Genomic DNA, 14,100 nt, shown 5'->3' on the forward strand with positions numbered 1-14,100 from the left:
AGTGGTTTGAGGAGTTTTTCAATGAAGGGGTTGGTTCCATGGTCTAAATCTGCACTGCTGTGGTTCCCATCTTCTTCCTTTCACCTTGACAATTCATTCATTGCACCTCCCTTTTGCCAATCCTAGCACTCAGATGATGCAACAGTAAACCAATCCAGAAGATGCAAAAAACATTCATACTTTTTTTTTGACAGGGAAGCAAAGGTCTCACCTAACAAAAAGAGAAAACTGACCTATAGCTTTGGTTCAGCCTATCCAGCTATTTCAGGAATGCTGTGTCCTGCCCAGATGCATACTATAATTTTTGGCAGGGTTCACAGGTGATACAAGGTGAGATTCATTCTGAAAAAAAGTTGCCAACTACAGATATACAGATATATATGAGTTAGGAATCTTCTGTGCTGGCCTGTTGTATCTGCACTACAGACGGATATTTTGCACGAGAGCCTCTTACTGCAGCCAAGAAATACCTGAGCTATAGTGCATTAACATTTATTTTGTCTAGCCTGGCATGCATGTTTATGTGTACACGCGTATGTGCACTTGGAAAGAAAATATGTTAGAAAGTGAATTATGGAAATTTATATTCACCCAGTACAGAGGGGAGGGAGAGAGACGAGGAAGAAAGAGGTCTTAATCCCCAAGAGGAAATACATGCTTAAGCTTCGGTGAGTTCACTGCGCAACACTGAAGCCTGAGTTCTGAACATCTCTCTCATCAATTTGATCCTAAGCATAGCAAAGTCCCCACACTTACATGGCGGGGGGGGACATGAAGGTGATGCTGCCAGTGCAACATGACCCGTCTTCACCACTGTAATGAATAGCAGGGAGAGAAAGAAAACAAATGATTATAGCCCTTGCTTACTGTCACCCAGTTTCCTTTCAAAAAAGAAACACATCAACAGATATTGAATGTGTGTGCATGACTGGTATGATACTTGATTAGCGTGTCAGCAAACTTGGACATAGCAAACTTGGACATGCAGTTCAGTATAGAATGAGCCTCAAATCAACGCTGCTTCAGGTGTTCTGCTCAACCTTCCTTTGAGAAATGTTAATACTACTATTGAGATCCTGTGATGGCCTTCAGTAATATTGGCAGATTCCCAATAAAACTGAAGTACTATATTTTTCCATATATGATCCATTCCTTTTCATTTTTCCAATTTTACTACCCTTCAATTACTTCTCACAACCATAACCCATAGATTCAGTGATGGAAATTTCCATTTAAAATACAGAAATAAAGCTGCATGCTAATCGACATCAGTGATGAAAACCCAATTTTCACAAGATATAGTTAGGTTAAAGGATGTGATCTACTCAGAAAGTACTTTAAACAAAGGTGCTAGTGAAATGACAAAATATTAACAAATGTTTTCAGGTTGAGTAATTTTTCCATCAAAAATCATACATTATGTCTCCTGTGGCACTAGCCATAACTACTACAAAAGTCCATGGGCATTTTGCTAACGAGGTATTACAGTCAGTAAGGTGATCAGTAGTCAACTGCATAAGAACATGAACAGTTACTAGTTACACAGCCTAGGGCAATCTTGGCTGGCATATTTAGCCTTTTAGAAATTTCTAGTACTATCATGTCAACATTAGATGGCAGCAAATACCTGTAAATTAATAAAGGCCAAAAATGTAGAAAACTGCACTAGGGTGACAACTGTACAACACAAAGCCCTTCAAACCGCAGATACAGTCCCGTCAGCCCCAGAAAACTGGTGCTGAAGAACCCAGAGAACCTTTACTTCAAAACAAACAAAAAACCAAAGCAAACCAACCAACCAAAAATCAGAGGAACACATCAAGTAACATCCAAGGCCAAACTTTAAAGCAAAAGAAATACATGCATTAAAATGATGTTATATGGGAACTTCAAGGCCATCAAAAGAAGTGATTTAGTGACACCACAAGAGCTTGGTTTGTCATTGCCTACAGTGTACTACATGGCTGTTTATATTTGTCCCCCCTCTCCCCAGACCCCTTCTGCAATGATTAGGAGTTCCTGTAACTTCTACAACTATACTGCACTTTAGCATTATTTGCCAGAATTTTAAGATATCAAAGATGGATTAAAATTAAATGTGGCTGGCATATTTCTTTTGGCATTATGATCTTTTGAAGTATGATACTTCACTTCTTCCTTTGGATCATTTTAATTTCGTTTCACTCGGCAGTGAAAAACAAAAAGGTTACAAACCCATAGTGAAATAAGTGTGAAAGGTGCTAAGTGACCGCTGGTATAAAATAAAAAAGATTCACCAGAATGGAAGAGGCTGACTATGCTTGCTCTGAGCATTTGGCAAATTGTATCCCATTGCTTGACATCACATCCTTGGGGTTTTCATTGAAGGCTACTAAACATCTGGACCATAAATCATCATCTTTTATTTCCTGGATGAAACAATTTAGCTCTGCTAGAAAATGCAGCTGGAGGCATGTCAACGCTAGAGGGGGGCAGAGCATCACAGCAGGTGAATACATACTTCGTTCCCTTCTAAGGAGCGACAATTAGAAAAATCACTGGCCAGTAGAACAATTTGGGATGCCCAGATTTACTGAATTATTATAAGTAAATGCAAGATAGTAATCTTGTTAGAAGAGATAACAAGCAAGCTAGTTCATTTCACTAATATGTGTCTCTACATTTCATTAGAGCCTCAGAATTTCAGGAATTTATCTAACTAGCTGACTAATATTTACTTGGGGATACAATAATATTTTTTTTTTTCAGCTCATTTTAAGTTGCAGTACTTCTCAAGAGACATCCAAGAAGGCAAAAGTCTTAAAAATACATCCCACCAACAACTTAGAACGTTGCAATATGGCAGAGATGCTACTCAAGAAGATAGTGCACATTATGACAATACATTCTTGATATCCCTTTGGGCAAAAGACCATTTTTTTATTCCCATTTCAGTGCCTGATACAAGTCTTTGTTACCCAGGTTACAACTCCAACATAACATCAGAAACTATTAAGTAACAACATAGAGAAAATTGGTAAAAAAAAAAGCAAGAGTAAAGCCTGTGGTAACCATTAAACACAGCTTTTTCATTGCATGGGACCAATTCAATGCGCACAGACTAAATTGCCAACCTACCTCCTTTCCGCAGCAGATAGATGGGCACAACATAAAGCATCACATGCTGGATGTAATAAATTTCCATTTCAAATGGAAGCTGTGGAATAAGGAAAATATTTGTAAATGTTTTTCATCACTAACAGCTGAGTTACAAGGAACCATTCTCCTTATAACCCATGACAATCCCTTCAGTTCAGTTATTTTATCACCGATGTATATTAACAAAGAGGTGACATTAATAGTCAGTGCTTTGAAGGTGCAGCTAACTGCACCCATTCCATTCCCCTTGCCACAAATGCAATGCAGCACTTCAAGTAGACAATTCTCAAAATTAGCCAGAAGCACAACAAAGAAGGAATAACATAAGACTGCTCTTTTCCCTTTCTTAGTTAGCATAAATTACCAATAACAATGGAAAACCCTCAAGCAATCAAACCAGAAACTATGCACACCCCATATGACAGTAGCCTATTTAGAAAGAAAAGATAATTGCTACCTTGTGAGCGACAGAACTCTATAAATGAGGTATTTTACATATATAAAAGTATATAAATAAATATATAAAAGGAGGCCTGTGCAAAAACCAAAAGACCTGATTTATAGCAATCTGCATGCTTGTGTGAAACTGCTAAGCTTCACCAAATATAAAATAACACATATTTTATAGGTTTTTAAGAGAAGCTGCAGAAGGATATATGTAAACAAGTTACCAGTTAGTAGTAAATCACGTATTTCTCACCTGCTGACAACTTTTGGGAAATTAAAATTAGTCATTTGTGTGTTTAGTTGAATTCATGTTACTTCTTAGAGGAGAAGTCAGACAGACTGTGCTAAAAATAACTTGAACCACAACTCCGAGTTTAATTTGAGCCCCTTAATCCAGACCCAACTAATTCTAGCTCTTTGACAGTTAGAAAAGGTGATGCACTGTATTTGAAAGTTATTCCCATCTGTAAATGCCTTTGCCTATATCTACTTGTTAAACTAAAGCAGCACATTTACAACTGAACAGTAGTAGAAATGATTCAAACTCAAAATTGAGAATTCAACTTCTTGTTGCAGCTCACTTACAAAGCTGAAAAGACGTACTTGTCCATTATTTCTCAGAAGTGAAAACTGGACAATACCACCACACAAGTATGAAATCTCACAGGAATAACACAAAGCCATTAGCTTTGGTTCAGAAGCAGACTCATTCTATCATTCTGCAGGCTAAAGCAAATCCAGATGCAAGTGTTACCATTGCGGCTTGTCTGTTGGGAAGAAAAAGGGGAAAAAGGGAGGAAAGGGAAAGGGGAAAAAGGGAGGAAAGGGAAAGGGGAAAAAGGGAGGAAAGGGAAAGGGGAAAAAGGGAGGAAAGGGAAAGGGGAAAAAGGGAGGAAAGGGAAAGGGGAAAAAGGGAGGAAAGGGAAAGGGGAAAAAGGGAGGAAAGGGAAAGGGGAAAAAGCATTCCTTTTCTATTATTTTTCTGAGACACTGAGGTATGACTTCAGTCATACTTGAAACAGAAACATTACAAAAAATTCTACATCAACAGAAGTAAAGAAATGTTGAAACAGAGTTTGGGTTTCTTCCTAAAAGCGGTCAATAAACAGCTGGTAATTAATATAGTGATCTTTTAAATTCAACAATTCTTATAGCCTATTTTGAATATAAAAGATGCTAAAACCAACAGCTAGATTCTGCTAGTCCCGGCATCCCCCAGCTGAACACTATCAGTGTCCTGATTGCAACCTTCAAGATGTTCGGCCAACCCTTGGGAGTCTAAGCTAAAAAAATCTTCCATACAATCTGTTGGGTTATTTTATTCCAAGTATTTTGTATCAAAACATAAAACCAAGCAAGATAATAGTATGCATAAGCAAGAACTTCACAGAAGTTGCGACATTTCCTGAATCTAAACCTTTTCTGCTGTCCCTTGTTGAGAGAAACAGAGGGGAATCAAAATTATTTTGAAAGAGGCTAAAGCAGTTTTCCTAACTGGAGAAAAAGCTGTACCTCTCCCAGTTGGAACATGCATGCTTCAGAAACAATAGCTCCTGATATAAACAACACAACGTGAGGCACTCACTCCTGCCAAGGAGCATTCTCTATTTAGTATCTGTGTTTCATAAGGGCTTCTATACTCACAGAGTTGTGACGGCCAGTTACACAAACACTACGCTCGGGACACTTCTGAAAACAGAGTAACTGTTGTTTTGCTGCAGTAGTGTTGACAATATTTTTTTTTGTAAAACAAAACATCTTTTTTTCCACTATAAAAGATTGCTTGTTCTGAAGCCTGGCTAATTATGCAAGTGCATTTCCTGCTATAGAGTCGCAAAAGCAGAATTTCTGTACAACCAAGCACTCAAGCTGTACAGCCAGGCTACAACAAACAGAAAAAGAACAAACACAAAAGATGAACTATAAAGTTGTACTGGGCAACTGACTCACCTAGCTCTAAAGGTCTTGTCTATAAATTGATTTATCAATAAAAGACTCACTCACAGATAGCAGATAGATAGGTACCTTTTAAATGCAAAGAGAAACTGCAAGTGAAGACAAGGTAGGAGGGATCACCCATCAATCTAGGATTTAAAGAACCTCTTTGTGAAAACAAGTAAGCGCTTCAACAAGTGGTAAAGTCTGAGCAATTAAAAAAAAAAAATAAAAAAAATCAAAGCAACACTTACAGAACAAACTAAGTGAAAATATTGAGTTGGTCCCTCTACTAATATTTGACCATAGGCACTCGTGAAGGCCACACATATTTAAGCCCAGACTCCAACAATCTCCAAAGTGGACCTTCTTCATAGGCCCCAAGAGGCTTGTTCTCTCCTGTCAGATGCCACCATGGAAACCTAGCAGCCGCTCCGAAGAGCAGTATTTCCCTAGTAACAAACCAATGATGTTCATGGTACATTTCTTCAACCACACTTGTCCCCAGAGAGATTCAGAATCACTGGATATTTGTTACCAAGATAGACTCATCTGAACTCTGTATATTAATTGCCAATTTATTTGCTGGTATTTCTGTATTAAACTCCTGTGTACCCTACCAGTTGCCAGCATCACTCTTCCTGCATTTCATCTTGTTTCGCTTACTCAGAATCTTAAAATAACTAATGCTACAAGACAAAAGGACAAATTACCTATTTCTTCTACTATATTCTAGGCTCCCTTAACAGTGTGAATGAATATAGAGGACAGGCTACTCTGTTACCGAAGACAATAAGTAAGTTTTTCTCCTTTAAAGATTCCTATTCGTGGCAAAGCAAATCTGCTTCATCCATTCCTAGGTTTTAACATTGGTATAAAATCATATACATTTCAAAACACACCAAACTAATACTCACATACACAATTCCTCTAAAATACAAGATCAAAACGTGCTAACAAAGTACTCTGGAAATAAATATTCAGACTATTCACTTTTTACATTTTGTAATGAAGTTTCTGATAGAAAAATAAATGGCATTTTGTTCCTCCAGGAAGAGCCTGGTATAATGCAGATTCAAAAGTGCCACATTCCCTGGACACGTGCTGAAGGTCCTCTGAAAAGTACCAAGAATAGTGAGCAGGCACTAGACTTCCACCCCAGGAACAGGAAAGTTATGTACAGTTCTACCAGTCTAGCTAAACTCCTAGCAGCTGCTTATATTGCTTGGGAGACTGAAAAGAAGAAACTGTATCACGAAGTATTAAAGCTCACCCTTGCATCTCTAAGCTTGAAGAGTCACAGCCATCAACAGCAGTCCTCTGAGCACGTACTTAATGTCCTAACTCAAACCAGCTACTGCCCTAAGGAAGCAACTAGATCTTTCCACTAAGCTTTAGAAAAATCTCTTCAAGACAGCAGCTGAGTTGAGCTCCAAAGTCAGATATTCCATGAGAGTTTCCCCCAAAAGGGTATGGCACACAATACTAGTTTAAATGAGTTTAAACCCACTTAGACACAGCAGTTGGTTTTCAGTGGGCTAGGAGGTTACCACTTTGCTCTGTTTTCTGAAAGTAGTACTCCTCCCTCTGTTAATTATTTATACCTTAGCCTTTTATTTGCAACAACACCTCAAGCACTGTACTGTGCAAGAGCTCTCCTTCCACCATCCTTTACAAAGACTGCAGAGTACGGCAGAAAAAGGAATAGAAGGAATTCAACTCCCAGATTCTGGTCTTTTCTGTAGCACATGTAGCACAAAGTCTAGTAAACATCAAATGTCATTCTGTACCAGCCACCTTCTTAGACATAATCAGTAACTCAGACTCATAACCTATAATCAGTAGCTAGTTTCCTAAACATAATCAGTAATCAAAGAAATGAACCAGAAACACAGGCTTTTCTTTTTACCTGCAAAGCAGACCACAGAACAGATTAAACAACAGAAAGGAGGAACCTATATAGTGCTATACAATACAAAAATCATGGGGCAAACAGCTACTAGGCCCATGTAACACACTGGTTACTTCTCAGCATATTTAGGATTGTGATAGCAAATTACGTATTTGGTAGAGAATAAACAGCTGACAGAGAAGCTTAGAAGAATGGTCTAAAAACTGACATGAAGACTTAAAAGAAAACGCCACCAAAAAAAAACCCAAACACAAGTGGCATTTGGAAAATGGACTATTTCCAGTCTTACCATAACTCATTTCTCCAGCACACATCCGAACTGGCAAACAGCCAAGAAGCTGATCCATGCTCAGGTTATTGTTACACTGTTTGTGCAGTTCTACAGCTCAGGCACCAGCTTATACATCTGGCACAGATCAGAAAAGACATTCCCTTATATTTTAATATATGGGAAAGAGTAGACTGAGAAAAAAAATTATGTTAATATTGGCATTAATGTCACCAGCAAAGCCCCTTCAAATAAAGACGTAGCAGGGCTGTCGCCCATCCACATGACGGTCTAAAGCAGCATCCCAGATTTTATTTGCAACAATTCCTTTTCATTATATTTTAGGGGCAGTATTTCTTTCAGATTTCCTGCCATATACCCGCTTGTCTGTAATTGATATGAACACATATTGATGGGTCCCAATAAGCAATCTCTGTTTCAAGTAGGTGTCTCAACCAGTATCACCCTCCCAGCTGTTCTACACAATCCAGTTAGTGCAGGGAATTGTAATTCCCTTAAAAGATCATTAATTCATCAGTTTTACCAATGAATTTTATCTAGTCCTCATTTTCAATTAATCCTGTTAGGGTGAGGCTTATAGACAGAGGGAAAGAACCAGAATTTGCACCTGCTACCAAAGACAGTGTTGGCATGTACAAGCTACAGAACTCAAGAGAGTTTATAAAAGAGCATCTCTTGTGCTGACAGTCTGTAGAGTGAAGACACCGTAGAACACAGGACTAGAAATAATATCCTGCTACAAAGGTGGAGGAGACCAGAAACATAACAAAGCAAGAAACACAACTGTATTTTCAGCAGTATATGAATTCCAGAAAATCCAGGTAGGGCAAGGCCCCAGGATTCCAACTCATGACATCCCTAAATTCTGACAAGTTTTATGAGAATTTTTTTCTTGGTGTGCTGGTTTTGGCTGGGATAGAGTTAATTTTCTTCACAGTAGCTGGGATGGGGCTACATTTTGGCTTTGTGCTGAAAACAGTGCTGATAACACAGGGACAGTGTAGTTGTTGCCGAGCAGTGCTCACCCAGAGCCAAGGCCCTTTCTGCTCCTCACCCCACCCCACCAGCGAGGAGGCTGGGGGGGCACAAGGAGTTGGGGGGGGACACAGCTGGGACAGCTGACCCCAACTGGCCAAAGGGATATTCCAGACCATGGGACGTCATGCTCAGCAATAGATATAGCTGGGGGAAGAAGAAGAAAGGAGGGATGTTTGGAGTGATGGTGTTTGTCTTCCCAAGTAGCCGTTACATGTGCTGGAGCCCGGCTTTCCTGGAGATGGCCGAACACCTGCCTGCCCGTGGGAAGTGGGGAATAAATTCCTTGGTTTGCTTCGCTTGCGTGCGTGGCTTTTGCTTTACCTATTAAACTGTCTTTATCTCAACCTATGAGTTTTCTCACTTTTACCCCTCCGATTATCTCCCTCATCCCGACACGAGCGGAGTGAGCGAGCAGCTGCATGGGGCTTAGCTGCTGGCTGGGGTTAAACCGCGACAGTTGGCCTGCCACTGCAGAGGATGATGCTCACCGAGAAAATCAGGGAGAGGCATTGTTCAGTGCACTCTAGGCTGAATGCATTTGTTTTGACTTTTATCGGTGTTTTGAGTATTTGACTAGTGCTATACTTGGTGCCTATTGTGTCTCATAAAAAGGCACCACTGTCTTCTGGTCACTCAATTTGATTATACAAACCAGCTCGCATTAATGATGCAATGGGCATAGTCAGGCATTTGTAAGGTCAAGTCAAAACCCAGGACTGATACAAGATAAGTAATACCGATTTCAGAAGTAGTATTTTTCCAGTTCCTCTAGATACAATATTAGGCCTATTTATCACCACCAGCAGAAGGTAGATTTACATTTCCAAATGAAAGTGTGATTGTAGGCTCCACTTACACACCCATACCATTTTAATGCACGTAGCATAGATGACTTCCAAAAGATGCAGAAACCTTGGCTTTAGCACCTACCAGCAACCAAAGCACAATCTCTCGACAGCCCACAATGTGCAATCGTTCCATTATTTCTCCTTGTGCCAGTTAGATTAAGCCAGTTTAGATATGACCTAATGTGCTACCAAAACCTATTCCATTTTGCTGTGTAGGCACAGGCATTTCAGGCAAACTATTTAGTACAGTGAATTATTACCTTAACGGCCAACAGAAATACAGCAGGCAATGATCTACTCTACTACACAAATTCAATGTAAGTACTGCTTAGAGTATGATTCTGTTCCTGAAACAGATTTAGAATGTGTACCTCCTCTCAAGCCAAATAGTTCTAATAATAGAATATAGTGGCTTCTGGAAACATTAAAACTGTACCATCTCAGCTGTGTGAGCACAGACAGCAAGTCCAACACCTCTGGGACATGTCCTGTTTTTTTACTTTATTTATATCAACATTTTCAGGACATCAGCTTGCAAAAAAAACACTTTTAAACCAGTGGAAAGGGTTTCCCTTAAAATTTGATAAATGCAATATGAAAGTTCAAACAAAAACACTTACTCTCCAAACACTTGGAGTCTTTGTGGCAGTTAAATGAATTTAGTCACATAGCTAGGTTATCAGGACCTACACTGTATTCCATATAATATGAATACAGAGTAAAAAGACATCTTTCTATTCCTCTATATCATCTTATGCCTTCCTAGGCTGCCACTTGGGAACCTAACAATCTGATTCCCTTAGCATCTTCTTCTCTATTTACTTAAGGGTCATAAAAGACTACCCCATTTTCTATGCAAATTCTTAATGCTGACCAAGAATGAATTGCATCATGAGAAAGGAATGAAATTATGAGAGAAAATTAAAATACCCTTCATTTCTGAAAGGGTAGTAAGAACTCATAAAAACATTAACTGAATAAGAAACAAACTGATTTGTCTTTATCCTATGATTATGACTATTCTAATGCACAAAATTTCACTCCATCAGCACATTGTAAATAATGTAGCAAATAACTGGAATAGTTAGTTGCCAAATAAATACAAGTGGGTGCATCTGTTGTTCAAGACTGTTAATTGTTGGCACCTCAACATCATGCCAAGGCAGGAAAAAATTTTCTTGGAAAGAACAGAATAGACTGACCTCATCTTTCAGGCTACATTTTTTTTGGAACACTATCCCAGGTGCCCATTACAGTCCAACAAGATTTTTAACAAGTATAGTGTCACTGAAAGGTTAAAACAACAGAAGGTAGAAAATTTCTACTGTAGTTTCAATGAATATCTCAACTCTCCATTTCCACTGGTAACAGGCTAACATTTAAGAATAGTTTCGAAATGACTGACATTCTAAAAAAATTTAACGGATACATTACAAGAAAATGGAAAATGTCAAATTATGCTAGAAGCTTTGAAAAATTTCTTTTTCAGGATAATTTAGCATTGAATGATATATAAAAAAAGAATACTTACAATGCATTAAGTAACGTAATGGGTAGCAAAAATACGTTACCCCAACAGACTGTGCCACAAAACATTGTAAGAGGTGTTCTGGAAATTACTTTGAACAGGTTAACACTTAGAACCAAAATCCTGACACCTGCTAGTTCCTAACACATCTAATATTTTCACCTGCCTCTCACTGCTTTCATCTCCATAATGATACACAATTTGCTAGCTAGCATGTATGTGCTGTACTGCTGAACTTGCTAAATTAGCAGGCTTCTCCAAGAGACTACAGCTCAACAGTAATCATGTACTGCCTATAAGGTAACTGACAGGCAATCCACATCGAAGAGAGAGGTTTAGGAGAATGTCAGCTGAAGACAACATAAACTATCTACAACAAGACAACATCCAGCTGTACATCAAGTAACTCATAAGGATAAAACATATTTTACACTATGAAAGGTAACAGCAAGGCGTTTTGGTACTTAGAGCAATACATCAATTTGGTACAACCTCTCAAAGTGATGGGAGGCAAATAGTCTCCTGCTTTCCAGTTCCCACTGACCTCAGATCTCTCTCTGCCCCAGACATCTCCTCCCTCCTCACTTCTAAATTAATAGTTGGGTTAGGTGCCCAATTTTTCATCCTCTTTGTGCCACACACTATATATTACAACTGTTTATGGATGTAACCAAGTATACAAAATATTTGTATGAAATGTACATGCTAAAATAAATGTCTTAATGTCATAAAATTGAAATTAAAAAGTTGAGGCATAAAGACACAACAGTTCTTGACTGAATCAAAAGTTTTCCACTTAGATACTACAAACCAGAGCAGACAGCATGGACCAAATTATTGCGATTGTTTTGAACTTCCTACTAAGTTTTAAGAGAGATTTATTGCTTTCAGGACAACGTCAGTGTAAAAAACTACAGTGACAGTTGCAGAGCAGAATGTATGTCTACCACAAGAGAATCTGGGTCAAAGCAGCAGTGCTATAAAACATCACCCACATTACGCTGTGCCAGAAGAAACACTGAAAAGAGAACAGCCCAGCAAGCAGCTGTTAGGCCAAAAATATCCTAAGTTGTATTTATTCCAAAAATATTTGCTCTTGGACATTATCCTTTGGCTCCTCTATCCTCAATTAAGGAGAGAATTTTATAAGTAGTCTGTATTTTTCCTATTTAATCACCACTGCCCTAATACGAATGAGATCTATGATGGTGGCAGAGAAAATACAAGCTAATGATGTATTAAATATTTCAACATTTTATCCTTAAAAGGTTACCCAGAAAAATAATTTTGTTATGATAAAGTTTATATTTACTTACAAACTAGATAGTTTGAAATACAAAATAAAGACTTCTCCTTATCAGGAAAAAACACTGGTTTTATTCATTTGCTGCCCCTTCAGCAGTATCAAGTTTTAATAAAACATAATTGCAAACTGCACATAAGCTGTTATAGTATAGAAAAGAATATATGTAGTTACCAGGTTAGGATGGGCAACGTAAATCTTGAAAGAACTCTAGGGTTATATACTACTAAATCCACTGAAATCTGAAAAATATAATCCAACCTCCTGTGCATGTGTGTCATGTTTTATGGAAGATTATTTTTAATATGTAAAAGCCTACAGATGTATTATCCTCTCTCTAGTAACTGAACTGTGTCTCAGTGCAAAATCTTATAGTCTTAAAGAGGGGAAAAAAGAAACCATTTACGAGCCAACAATAAAACTGTCAGTTTTCAGGTCTCCTAGCTACCAGTGTGGCCAATCAACATAGCGTATCATCCATTAAGTTCAGTACAGATGCAGATTTTTATACTTAATCTTATTGAGACAGTCAAGATTTAGCAAATGGATAACCACTAACAAGATCTGTAATGGAGTCTGAAGTCCACAACAATTTTGTCAATAATATCATTAATTCACATGCTATATGGATATAGATATGAGTACTTTATCCAGACACCATAAACACATAAGCAGATAAATTTAAGTGAACTCTACCTTAAAAAACAGACAATAACTGCAAATAAAAAAACTGCGTTTTTTTGCAAATAAGTCAAATGACAAAAAGTGAACAAGCATATAGGCATATACACATACACACACCCCCTACATATGCATGCATAACAGCTCTTAAAAATAATCCTTAGAAATGTTTCATATGACTCAGACTCAGGATGAGTTTTCTTATCATTAGCTCTTGATAGGTTTAAGAATCTTACTAGGGACACCACTGGCTAATTTTTCATCCAGGAGACAGGAGTTTTATAGCAGATTTTAAAACCTGGATGGAAAAAAGAAAGCTGCTGTGCCTAACCTTAGGGGAGACGGGGTGACGACCACCACCACCATTTGACATTTTCCATGCCTGAGGAATCTTACACTTACATATAGTCTGAAAAGCCTTAAGCTGAATTTTGACCACAGGCCACAACACTAGCCTGTGAAAGCCTCTTTCAAAGGCATTAAGTATTCCTCCATTTAAAGGCTAGGATGGAATTAACACTTTGAATACAGCAGTGTTAGCTTTCCACATTGATTTATAAACCCAAAATTCCAAGATTCATATTTTGGCTCCATTGTAGTGACCTGTACCAGGAATCTACAGCCTGGTAAAATGAACTGTAAAAGGCCAAAGCAAGCAAAGGTCTAACATCTTGCCAAACAATATCTTTCAGAAATAAATAAAAAAGGAGGAGGAAAAGTACAGGACACTCACCAGACGTGTATTAACAACAGGAAACAGCAATGCCAAGAGGGCCCCATTGAGCATATGCATCTGCAACCTGAGAAAAGAGGTGTGATGTTATATTCACAGATGGAAATAAAATGCAGTATTTTCACATATTTTAGGTAGTATCTCTTCAATAAAAGGTAGCAAGAGATTTAAGAAAATTCTTTTGGCTTAAATTTGAATAAAACCACTGTTAAATACAATAACCAGGACAAAAACCTCTCTTTCAATAC

At 38.1% G+C, this 14,100-nt stretch overlaps 1 protein-coding gene across 1 annotated transcript in view; it reads right to left on the reverse strand.

The window, feature by feature from the left end:
- Positions 1-14,100, reverse strand: part of TMEM164 (transmembrane protein 164) — a 45,873-nt gene that overhangs the window by 13,693 nt on the left and 18,080 nt on the right. Inside the window, exons 4-5 of the mRNA XM_049827832.1 lie at positions 13,853-13,919; positions 3,118-3,196 (exon numbers count right to left, since the gene is read on the reverse strand). Of these exons, the coding sequence (XP_049683789.1) occupies positions 3,118-3,196; positions 13,853-13,919 (146 nt within the window). The remainder of the gene's footprint in view (positions 1-3,117; positions 3,197-13,852; positions 13,920-14,100) is intronic.

The sequence above is a fragment of the Accipiter gentilis genome, chromosome 24 (assembly GCF_929443795.1).
Source record: "Accipiter gentilis chromosome 24, bAccGen1.1, whole genome shotgun sequence".
In the NCBI taxonomy this organism is placed as follows: Eukaryota; Metazoa; Chordata; class Aves; order Accipitriformes; family Accipitridae; genus Astur; species Astur gentilis.